This window comes from Rhamphochromis longiceps, linkage group LG15 (genome assembly GCF_057381845.1).
Source record: "Rhamphochromis longiceps isolate RC_006_pf linkage group LG15, R_longiceps_female_GT1.1, whole genome shotgun sequence".
NCBI lineage: Eukaryota > Metazoa > Chordata > Actinopteri > Cichliformes > Cichlidae > Rhamphochromis > Rhamphochromis longiceps.
In genome coordinates this window covers 42,915,254-42,927,375 of record NC_140571.1, presented here as the reverse complement: position 1 = coordinate 42,927,375, position 12,122 = coordinate 42,915,254, and the positions used below count along the sequence as shown (strand labels likewise).

The 12,122-nt window shown below is 41.1% G+C and overlaps 1 protein-coding gene across 12 annotated transcripts in view; it reads left to right on the top strand.

Annotated features, from left to right (window-relative positions):
* Positions 1-10,110, top strand: part of ptprfa (protein tyrosine phosphatase receptor type Fa) — a 376,185-nt gene extending 366,075 nt beyond the window's left edge. For 6 of the 12 annotated variants that reach the window (XM_085382137.1, XM_085382134.1, XM_085382133.1 and 3 more), the window contains 5 exons: positions 3,672-3,798; positions 5,140-5,265; positions 5,403-5,557; positions 5,674-5,809; positions 6,982-10,109. In XM_085382137.1, the coding sequence (XP_085238263.1) occupies positions 3,672-3,798; positions 5,140-5,265; positions 5,403-5,557; positions 5,674-5,809; positions 6,982-7,050 (613 nt within the window). In that variant the 3' untranslated portion in view covers positions 7,051-10,109. Of the gene's footprint in view, positions 1-3,671; positions 3,799-5,139; positions 5,266-5,402; positions 5,558-5,673; positions 5,810-6,981 lie in introns of all 12 variants that reach the window. The other 6 variants (XM_085382126.1, XM_085382132.1, XM_085382130.1 and 3 more) reach the window with 2 other exon arrangements.
* Positions 10,111-12,122: the final 2,012 nt, after the last annotated feature.

Sequence of the window (12,122 nt, the reverse complement as noted above, 5' to 3'; positions counted from 1 at the left end):
CAGTGGCTAATGAGTCAGGACTTCCCATTTTACATGCAGGGTGGGTGTATGTTGTTTTTGGCTCCCAGCACCTAATGAAGTCCCCTGAGTACCCCCCACCAAAGGGAGGCAACGGAAAGAGGCAGGGGTGTCGTGTAATTCCTCTCTAATTCCTGTGTCGGTAATTAAGAGCGGAGTGAGATTCGGGAGCTCCATCCCTCACTGAGCTCAGCCTTTAAAGAGCGAAGCATGGATTAGGATAGATTAAGGTGAGGGGAATGCACATGATTATGATGATTAGTGGACATGCCCGGTGACGTCTTTGTGTATCACCATTCGTTATTCTCCTACTTACTGCGCTGCGAGATACAAAGGCAGCGAGTGCTTACACCACAATGTTATTAACTCTGCATGAGTCAAAAGTTACAACAGTGAAATCTGCTTCCTGCTTAATTAACTTTTGATAGAACTCTGTTGTGGTTCTCACTATTAACTGTGAAATGCTTTAATTTGTGTAATATTAATGGAAAATCTATTCTATTAACTTTTCTGGGTTATTGATTTGGCTTTCGTTTCTGTCAGCGAGTATGCCTGAAACTCTTGCTTCATGTAGAATTTTAACTGGTTCATATTTTTTCATAATTTCAAAAAGATAAACCGTCACATATGCTATACTGATTACATACAAACTGAGGTATTTCAAAGGCTTTTAATGATTATAGCTTGTAGCTCAAGAAATTCAAAAGTCTAGTATCTCAAATTATTGAAATATTTCGGCTGCTTTTCAAATAATATGAACCACATATCTGTCAGTCTAGTTCAGCAGACACAATCACAGGGAAGTGTGCTGACTTGAAAGTTGTCCAGGTGATGATCATCAACACCCTCTGCAAGGAAAGGAAGCCACAGAAGGTCGTTGCTCAAAAGGCTGTTTGCAGCGAGTATATTCATGAAAAGATCATTAAACCCAAGCGACAGATGACCACCGATTTTTGTGGATTGTCAAGAATTTGGGAGCGCTTCATAAGTAGTAGAGTGAGGAACATTAAAAGCTGTCACACACAAGTGTCTTGAAGAAAAGTGCTACACCATCACAGTCCTGAATCAGAGGCTGCATTACTGAAACTGCATTACTGCTTTTCTTTGGTGATTTGGGATGCCACGTCATCTGCTGGTGCTTTTTGCTTCACTGTGTTTTATCACGTCCAGAGTGAACACAGCTTGTACCAGGGTATTTAGAGCACTTCATGTTTCCATCTTCTGACAAGTTTTATGGAAATGGAAATTTCTTTTGTCCAGCAGGAGCCGACACCTGCCCACAGCGCCAAAATCACTACCAAATGCTTCGCTGACCAAATTATTACTGTGCTTGATTAGCCCGTCATTTGTTTGTGGTGTGAGGAAGATGAGAAATACTCAACCTTAGAAAAGAAACAAAAACAGAGAAGCTGAAGGCAGATAGCCAAACAACCTGGTAATAATAATACCTCAGCAGTGCTGCAAGCTGATGGCCCCATCACACAGCACAGGGATGCGATAATTCATGGTTAATGGTGTATTAAATAAGGACTATATTCTGCTGCACCCTTTCTGCTCTTGGCTCTGTATGATGGCACGATCTGATATGGTCGTGTTGGTGTTGTTCCCAGATCAACATAGTAAATGTTGTTCCAGGACCAATCAGAATGTTGTGACGTCATACTTTTGCGACTTCGGGAAAAAATGCCGTAAAACAAAAAACTGTACTTAAGCTGCAAGAAACCGCCTCTGTCCGCCGATCAACGGACCCTGACCCTTTAATAAATGCTAAGCAGAACTGATATTGTCCTTGCAACACTGGAACTTCATAAATGCACGAATGGCTTGGCGCGCCAAAGAATAACGTCAGAACAATGTGATTGGTCACTTGCAATGTTGATCCTGGATCAACACCAACACGACCATATCAGATCATCCCTGTAACACGACATATTATACATATGTTTAGATCAATATAGTCACAAAAGCTGCACCACATGTTGTTAAAGCCTTAGTCAGCCATTTAGATACAAGCTGCCTTAAAGGGGGGCTAAGCCAAGATAACAATAACAATGTAAATAAGGATTATTTTGAACTGCAAATCATGCAAAGCCACTCTACTCCAAGAATAGAAATGTGGAGCTTTCAGGCTTCCAACTTGCAAATGATTGCACACTGTTTTTATTTACATTTTAAGCAGCATCCAAAGTTTTGTATTCAATCCCAGGAGGCTTAAGTGACATCAGCTTAACATGAACAGACGGGCTGATACACGTTGGCTTTTGATTTTCTGCTGGCAGTAGAAAAAAAGGCAGAATAACTCCAGCCTTGTCTCTAAAACAAAGCTCTGAATATTAGCATATATGCTAATATTCAGAGCTTTGTTTTAGAGGGTTAGGGTTAGGGCTACTACAGTTTAGTAACATTTGGTTCAAACTGTTCTCGGTGCTCATCAACAATCTGGCTTTAACCAGCTGCTGCTGGTTAAATGCTTCAGTCAGTCAGCAGCGCTCAGCAGGTAAAGTGACAGCATCAAAATAAGCAGCGTTCGTTCCTATTTGTTTTGGTTGTTGTATTATGGAGTATTGAAATATTAGCTCCACTGCTTGTGAGAGGAGGACAAACATGTAGCCAAAAACAACAAAGCCTCCAACCACCAGTGTCACACAAGAGCACTGATATATACAGATAACAGAAACACACCCAGGCATGCAAGTCTGTGGGAATTACCTAGGCCCACTGTTATATGCGTCAACACTGCCCCCTGGTGGTGTCCAGCTGCAGAGGATCGCCTGGAGCCGGCGGAGCAGCTGGGGTGGCATCTGTCATTTTAACAGAGCTGTTAAAAAGGCTATGTGTTCAAGCAAAACTATTTAAAAATCAGCGCACACATTAGCAAGCAGCTGACTCATCAAATTTTCTTTAAAGGGGTATGTGAAATTAAATATTTAACACCTGAGAGGTTCGTTCAACACTTGTGGGATGTCATTGCCCAGAACTCTTGTCCGGATGTGGTGAAGCCGCAGCTAAATTAACTCTTTTATTTTTGCAGTGTCACGAATTGTGAAAAACCATGACTGTAATTCATAATGAGCATTTTAGGCAGATGTACTTGATCCATTGCACATTTTAATGGAGCAAGTTCTTGTTTTCTAAGGTATTATTTATCAGCTTACGTGTCTCAGAACCAGCCAGGCAAAGTCGGTCATCACCCGAAATACCCGGACCCCCAAGTTCCTAAAACCAAATCACAGATCTCTTTGGGAGCACTGAGTCGATCATTAACTGACATGAAAAAGCAGGTAAAATTAGTTCGGGGCAGCTGGTGATTATCTGGCTAAGCAAATCATACACGGTTTACTTTACTGAATCACAATCAGGTAAGAAGATGAGAATAAAGATATTTCTTTGCTTTCATTGGACTGTACATGTACGAACTCACTCGCAGCCTTGACAGATCAAACTAAACCTTTTCGATTTCTGTCCATTTCATGATAATATGAGTGGGCAACAGTGAGATTATTTAACTGCTGTCACTTTGCTTTACAGAAAGAAACCCAAAGTGATTTTCTGAAGCAGAGCTGAAGTGGAAGAAAACTGAAGCCAAATAGCAGCAGAGCTGCTGCAGCCCAGAGGAGTAAACACAGGCTCTGTGTCTCTGTTTCCATTTGCAGGCAGCAGAAAGCCTACATGGCCACCCAGGGCCCGTTAGCCGAGACCACAGAGGACTTCTGGAGAATGCTGTGGGAGCACAACTCCACCATCGTAGTGATGCTCACTAAACTCCGAGAGATGGGACGGGTAATACAAAACAGCTTCACCTTCTTTTATGTCACGTTGCACTGAAAACAATGCAAGATCTGAATCGTTTCTATACATCAAGCAGAAATCTGGAATGAAAGTGATGATAAAGGCTCCACAGGGAAAAGGAGGGCAGAGCATACACACATGTATATTTTTAACATGAGTAAAAATGCTTTCTTTTTTTTTAAGGAGCATGAAATGTTTCTACATTTTGCCAAATCTGGTTTTAATAAAACTCGTATACACTGAATTTACTGTTAATACAAAGTAGAATGACACTTCAAAGAGTATAATGATCTGTACGTAACACATAAGGCTCTGCTTGAAACATCTGGCTGTGGGATTTTGTACGATAAATATTTTTCAACTACTGATAAAGACAAAGTTTGTCAAGGATTTAAAGTCTTTGACAAAAAGTTCAATATACTCCTAAATACCATCCAGTAATGGGTTTCTAAAGATGGTTGGATCAGTGCGTATAAAAGTGGAATATACAATTTGAATATGCAGAAAATATAGTGCTTTACTTAAATGAAGAAAGACGTGTTTTTATTCAGTAAAATTTAAGTTAATTTAATTTTTTTATTTTTGTCATTGTAACTTCTTGTTTTGTCTGTTTTTGCTTTTTAGTTAGGTATGAATCTATTATTTGATCATCACACCTCTCAGGTCCATTAAATATGCAGTCTTATAATAAACAGTAAAACAAAAGGCTGTTATGTGCAGTGATTTTATATGTCAACATGGATTTGCTCTGGCTGCTCATGGAGGTGGGTTGCAAAGCGGCTGGCAGCTTAAATAGTTCTGGGCTGAGCTGATATGGACGAGCTGTGAGATCAGCTGAGCTGACGGGCATGTAGCTGAGCTCGACGTTACAGCCTGCCTCATGTCATGCAGGATTTCTCCAGCTCTGTGTATGTTACAACATCGATGCATAGAGTTCATTGTCATATACTTTTAAATGTTACAAGAAACAGCCGTGTTGATGATTCATAAGGACATGCAGATACTCACATTTTGCTATAATTCAGCAATGACCTGCTTTCAACTGAATGCTCCTGTTCCACCACATCAGCCTTTGTCCAGTCTCTGTGTTATCAAAGTCCTCGAAGAAGCTGGTGCTGAAGTGTCACACTGCTTTTATTTCCTTTATCAGCAGACACTGGAGTTGTTTGCTGTGCTGTGAGTAAAAAGCGTGGTGGTCAAAAGCAGCCTGACAGCAACAGAAACCACTGCCCATTTCACACTAATCTGAGGCCTAATCGTTGCATTTTGGTCTCAGTGTTAAAACTCCAAGTCAGTTATGCATTTCGCGATCATCTTCTCTCCATCTTTCAGGAAAAGTGCCATCAGTACTGGCCTGCTGAGCGCTCTGCACGTTACCAGTACTTTGTTGTGGACCCGATGGCCGAGTACAACATGCCTCAGTACATCCTCCGAGAGTTCAAAGTCACTGATGCCCGGGTAGGTTCTCTTTTAGCAGCAGCAGGAATGTGACTGCAGATCACTCGTACACTCTTTCCAGCTGGTGGGGGAGGCAGGGATCGTTCTGTGTGAGCCATTTATCCTTTTTTCTTTCCATTTTCCTGCATATTAACCAGGATGGTCAATCGAGGACCATCAGGCAGTTTCAGTTCACGGATTGGCCAGAGCAAGGAGTGCCAAAAACCGGGGAGGGATTCATTGACTTCATTGGCCAAGTGCATAAAACTAAAGAGCAATTCGGACAAGATGGACCCATCACTGTTCACTGCAGGTAACTAAGAGCGTGTGTATGTTTGACCATGTATAATCGGTTTGGTTGTCAAAATCTGACACGAGAAGCTTTAAGTGATACATTTCAGTATAATAATGTTAATGTATGTTTACCAGTGCTGGTGTTGGGAGGACTGGTGTGTTTATTACTCTGAGCATCGTTCTGGAAAGGATGAGGTATGAAGGAGTGGTCGACCTCTTCCAGACCGTCAAGACTCTCCGAACTCAGAGACCGGCTATGGTGCAGACAGAGGTATCAGTGTGATGCAGGGGCGTTCATCACAAGGGCACAGTCATAAACAGCACATAAAAGAATATAACACATCTTTTTGATTCTCCCCAAACAATAACATATCTTGGCTGTATCTCTAGCTACAAATTCAAAAAGCAACACAACATTGTGGCTTCATTAGTATCTGTGCAGACACAATCCACGTCTCTATGGCTCCTCCTGCCAGAGCAATAAACAAACATGTTGATCGACATCACGAAGTGCACAGAACTACACAGAACTGTCAGCTGTGCCACAATGCACAGCTGACAATGCACAGCGCAGATGTTTACTGGTTTATCTGTTGAATGGGTCTGTTAGGGAAGGGCGGGACAACCGCCGAGTTTACAGAGTTCTCCCATAGATTTCTGTTCCGCTTTAGTTCCACACCTCCACCTTATAATGTCTCTGATGTAGCCTTCAGATATGAAAAGTGACTTTGCCTTAAACCTGCATTATATCTCATGACCAGCAGGGGGCAGTCCACTGAACGCAAAAGCAACCCAGTAAAACTTTGTCAATGAGTTTAAGGTTTCAGTTTGTGAATACATTATGATGTTTAAATTGCTCCATTTAGAGTGAAACAGAGCTCAACAGTAAGAATCCCATCCACATTCTGATTAGGAGCCATAATATTGCATCCATCCAAAGTAAACTTGGATTGTGAAACAATGGCAGGTGCTCCTGTAAAAGGTCTGTGATCTCTGATTTGTGGAGGTCACAGTTACTGTGGAACTGTTTAAAACCACAAACGTCACATCGCTTAGTGAGTATGAAACTTAAGTCACCACGACTGTACCGTGTTGAAAACAAGATTATCGATTGTACAATCTATTTATCAATGAATTGGTTTGATCCAAATCAGATCTTTTTATGATCACGATTCACCTCACCGCTGGTTGGCTTGGTTCATATAAGTGTTGTGTAGCGGGATAATTAACAGGGTATTTGGGGCAATTTTTTAAAACAACAGAAGGTCAGCCGGAAGCTTCAGAACAGGATTTATGTTTGTGACATATTTACATTATAAACTGCTGCTGCACTGCAGCGGCAAACCTGAAGTTCCTAATGAAAATAAATCCACTTTACTGTACAACTTTGTCTCTGCTATAATCCTCCTTACGTGCTGATCAAAACTTATTCTGTGTCTCTAGGATCAGTACCAGCTGTGCTACCGGGCTGCTCTGGAGTACCTGGGAAGCTTTGATCACTATGCAACATAACCCTGCCCAGAAAGAAGCCCTCAGAGGAGATCTGTGTCTCTTCTGAGCCACATCCACTCTGCTCCATTGGCCCCTGCAGGCTGATGAGGAGGCTCTGAAGAGGACTGATGAGGAGATGACCACAGCAGGAATCAGGAGAGATTAATGGAAAGAGGAGAGGCGATGTGATGACCTCCCCCTCCTGGACTGGTGCCATGATTCTGCCACAGACCCCACACAAAAACCTCCCAAAAAACAACCCTGAAAGACTCGTACTGTACTCATGCCTCATTCTGATCCCTGCGACTCCCCAATTTCTGCCTCCTCAAAATAGCAAAAACTATTTTTCTGCTACTTTCATTTATATCCATCATGACTATGTTGTTAGCCATTATTAGAGTTTATTTTGTGATCACTTACATTGGTTACTATATGTCTTAATGGGTCTTTTCTTAATTTGCTTCTCTTATTTTTCTTAATTTTTAATAGAGGACATGTATTTTCAACATGATCCAAGTCATTAATACTGGACGCCGTATATTCACAGCTGCTAATGATTTTTTTATTTTATACCACAGATATGATATTCTAATGTTTATCGTTATTCGGTTGGTCTTATTTAGAGGGAAACTTGGAGAATGATGATCTCTACTAGACAGATCAACTGAGCAAATAAGGTTTGTGACCTGCAGTATGAAATACATCACAGCTATAAATGTGCAAAGACTCATCACATCTGAAGAACTGCAAGCATGTACAGCGTTTTTTGTCATTAAATAATGTTCTCAGAGTCTTCAGAGATCTGGAGGCTTTCAGCAAAAGAATAATGAAGCAGTTGGAAAAGTTGTGGACTCAGGTAGACTAACACAGATGGCCTGTTCATGAGTGTTTTTGTGAAATAAGTGTGACGTCAAATGCAGAGCTCGTGCTCCACACGTAAAAAATGAAATTCTGACACCTGGAGAGAAAAAAAGAATAAAACCCCAACATCAGAAGATCCTCTGTGAGCAACATTAGTAACAGTGAGGACAAAAAACTACCTTTTAACAGGAAGAGACCTCTCACAGAGCCAGGCTCAGAAAGGAGCAGCCATACACAACTGTCCATTGGAGGAATGAGGGGAAATAGAAGCGAAAAAAGGGATCGTGAAAATGAACAACAGACAATATTCTGGGATGAATTTTAATCAGATTGGTTTTGTTGCTTCTCCTTGAAGGATTAACTTCACTCTTTATTTCTGTTATTGTCAGCAAATGCCATAAAAACCCAACAGCACAAGTTACACACTGCAGTGTAGGGAAACACAGTCAGGACCTCTGGTAGACTTTCTTTGCTTAGCTGTGATCAGCTCAAATGTGCTGCTGCTGCGACGCCAGTACTCGCTGCTCTTTGTGGATTTACACAACTGAATTCAAAACGATATCAGGTGATGTTACATGAACCCAGATACTACAAAGCTGGCATAAAGGTGAAATTCAGTGAGTGAATCACCTTAAATTTCATTTGATTTCTGCTATCTCTGATATAAACCAGCACAGACTGTGGCCACTGCAGCTTCTCTGCACAGTCAACATCATGCATTACTGTGAACATCACCACAATGCTGCAAACTAACCTGTTTCACCTTGCACTAAACTGCCTGGTATTTTTATGCAATGTTCAAATAACACAAAGTTAGTAGACTTCAATTTGCTTTAAAGGATGTTTTAAATTTAGGGAGAAAAAATGTCACATAAGCATTGATCTGATATCTGGAAATTTTAAAATGGCTTAAAAAATGACATGTAAGCAGTGGTGATGGTGCCATGTTGCTCAAAAGACAACAGGAAGAGTGTTTCTGCACAGCAACAGAAATCAGCATAGTTAAAAATTACTATTAACAAGAGACTTGTGTTTGAGACTTATTGGAGTTTGTTTTGACATTTAAGTTGAAGTTTAGGCTAAAATAGACTTTTATAATAATCAGTACACGTTACCAAGTTCAGCTTTCTAGCCTGCTACTTTTTCACATGACCACAAGAAACTAGAACACACTCTGGCCTGATGTGGCTCTGTGGGATTGTTGAAGAGGCAAACTTAAAATGCCAAGAGCCTTACAGAGGCTCAACTGAGGGGCAAGCAGCGTGATACGTCTGGGGCTACAAATGTGCCACATGTTTTATGACTGGCAGATCCTGTGTGGACCAGACATGGATAAAAGTCATGAGATGGGCTTAACATTAAAACGAGTGTTGTGTGGGCCAGATATGACCCAAATGTCCAACAACAGCTGGCATCTTGTCCAAATAAGGTGGACCTGTGGCTGAATTTAGGGAGGCAGACTCAGCCTGAGTCGGGTACATCACCCAAGCCTAAATGCAGCTCATAGAAAATTTCCTGTGGGCCAAACATTTATTGGTGTCTGGATATGAGATAAATAAGGATTTTTTTTATTGTAAATCATTTAATGCTCCTGTATTGGACTACAAACTTTTAAAAAACTGCAACAACAACAACAGGGAAATGCTTCTAGAAATAAGCTAAATAGGCCCTCCGTTAACATTAGGGGTTACTAATGTGAAAAAGCTCTGCTGTGACATGCAGCCTGGTTTCTGACGCTCATACTCATTTCACAAAGATTCTCCACATTGTGTTTGTACAAAAACAGCCCAGTTGTTGTAAAGCACACTGAATATGGACTCAACATCCTACAGTACAAGACAGTCATGTCTCACATATTCACTCATCTTTGCATCTGCATACATGATTTTACATTGACAGGATGCATTTAAACGGGATCGCCACCACAGATAACTCACCTCTTTTATCACTGTGTAGCAGGCTCAGAGAACAACATCATTGTTCATTGATGCATCTCTGCGTTTTTCATTGAAAGATACAGTGAGGTGGCTTTTGAATGATGCAGCCCACTTAAAGGATTCATTTCTCATAGTTGTGCTGTAGGGGTCCTAACTGTTGTATAAACGATCTGTTTTCTATTAAAAGCAGAGAAAAAATGTCTTCAAAATCTTGATGTTAATAAAGTTGAAATGTTGGGTTTTTCATATAAAAGCAGTGACTTCTTTCAATTTTTATAAAAATGTGACGTGAGGTGACACCCGGTGGACCAAGGGGAAACAAATATGCTGTGCTTTGCTGTCCTCGTGTGACTGTTTGGTGTTGTTTATTTTAAAAAATATAGAAGTAAACCTTCATTAAAGTAAATTTAGGGGATTTTCTTTATGAAAATGACATTTCTGCAAATTTCCTGTAGTCTAAATTTTACCCAATAAGAACTTTATTTTGCACAGCATCAAAAGCATCAAAAGTAAAAGTACTGGAGGTGTATAAAAGGAAATCCTACAGTCACTTAGTAATAATGACTGAAAAGAAGCGTTTCTCCAGTGGAACTTTTTATCTTCTCTGCATTGTTACATTAGAATGTCTGGAGTAAAAAGACAGCAAAACAGTACAAATTTATCATAAATGCAGTGCTTTCTGGGCACCCGTGTACTGAGATATCGCACCCTGACTTCCTTCTTTTAACAAGGCTGTTTGGTTTGGCAGTCTTCCTACACAGTAGCCCATTCCACAGCTGCAGACTTCCTCCTTCATGCTGAAGAAAAGCAATCTCTGGATGACTGCTCTGAATAACACTGGATGGCTGCAATGGCTGTTACTTCCGATTTCACCCTTCCAATAGCGTCATCCATCCTGGTCCCTTTGTAGATCCAGCTTACTTAGCAGGGCCATTAGAGTATCACCCAATGGGAGTCTGGAATAGCAGAGAGTGATGCACCAAGTTGATCAGGACCTCATCAGGACCTCCTGATGAGGTGGTGAATTTAGCACCACATGGAATTTATCAACCACAGCCCATTTTACTCAAGATGATCATTTCTTTCAGAGTTCCAGAACCTCTCTGGGTATTCTTGATAGAGTTGGATGGGTGACGAAACTTTTCTCCCACTGAAAACGCTACATCCAAATGAACAGAATCAAACTTTGGGGATTTACTTAGCTGGATGATTGAGCATGCATCAAGATACAGTTTACATGCAGTATATAGGACTTCGGGTCAGCAAAGGCCAGGACGTAGGCCACGTGTGATGTCCAAAAGGCTCTGATTTTTTAAAATAGATGGTCCTATGTGCTGGAGTTTGCTTTCCTCGGTGTGCTGGAAGACAGCATTTTGTCAGAACTGTCAAGACTCGCACAAAAACTGAGTAACTGATAATAAAGCACTGATAATTCAGAAGGAACAGCCATATACAGAAACCCAAGAAGGATTATAGGGTCTTAAGATCAGTAGGCTGGAGCCACTAAGTTATTGCTTCTATTTTTCTTGGCTGGTGGCAGACACAATGTAGCAAATGTGCTTGGATACAGTTTTACAAACTTGGAACTTGTCAGTGGACACCTTCAAATCATATTCCTGAAAATCTGAATCAGAAAACTTTATTAATCCATCCATCCATTCGCTTCTGCTTATCCTTTTCAGGGTCACGGGGGGCGCTGGAGCCTATCCCAGCTGTCATAGGGCGAGAGGCGGGGTACACCCTGGACAGGTCGCCAGTCTGTCGCAGGGCCAACACACAGGGACAGACAACCATTCGCGTTCACATTCACTCGCACATTTACACCTAGTGGCAATTTGGATTATCCAATTAACCTATCCCCACAAGCTGCATGTCTTTGGACGGTGGGAGGAAGCCGGAGTACCCGGAGGGAACCCACGCAAACACGGGGAGAACATGCAAACTCCACACAGAAAGACCCCGGCCTGATGGTGGAATTGAACTCAGGACCTTCTTGCTGTGCGGCAACAGTGCTAACCACCGTGCCACCGTGCTGCCAACTTTATTAATACCTATGGAAATTATGTGGTTACAGTTGCTTCAAGGCAATAACAGTAAGAGACTGAACAAATTTCAAAGTTAACAAAATATAAGAAATAGCTCTAATATATACAAATAACTCAATTATAAATATACAGAATATCACAGAAGTGAAATATTTACGATTGATATTTTACATTAACCTGTAAAGCTTTGCTATTTGTTATTTTACTGTGGAGGATGTGCAAAAGGGTGCAGCTATTACACTGTGTACTG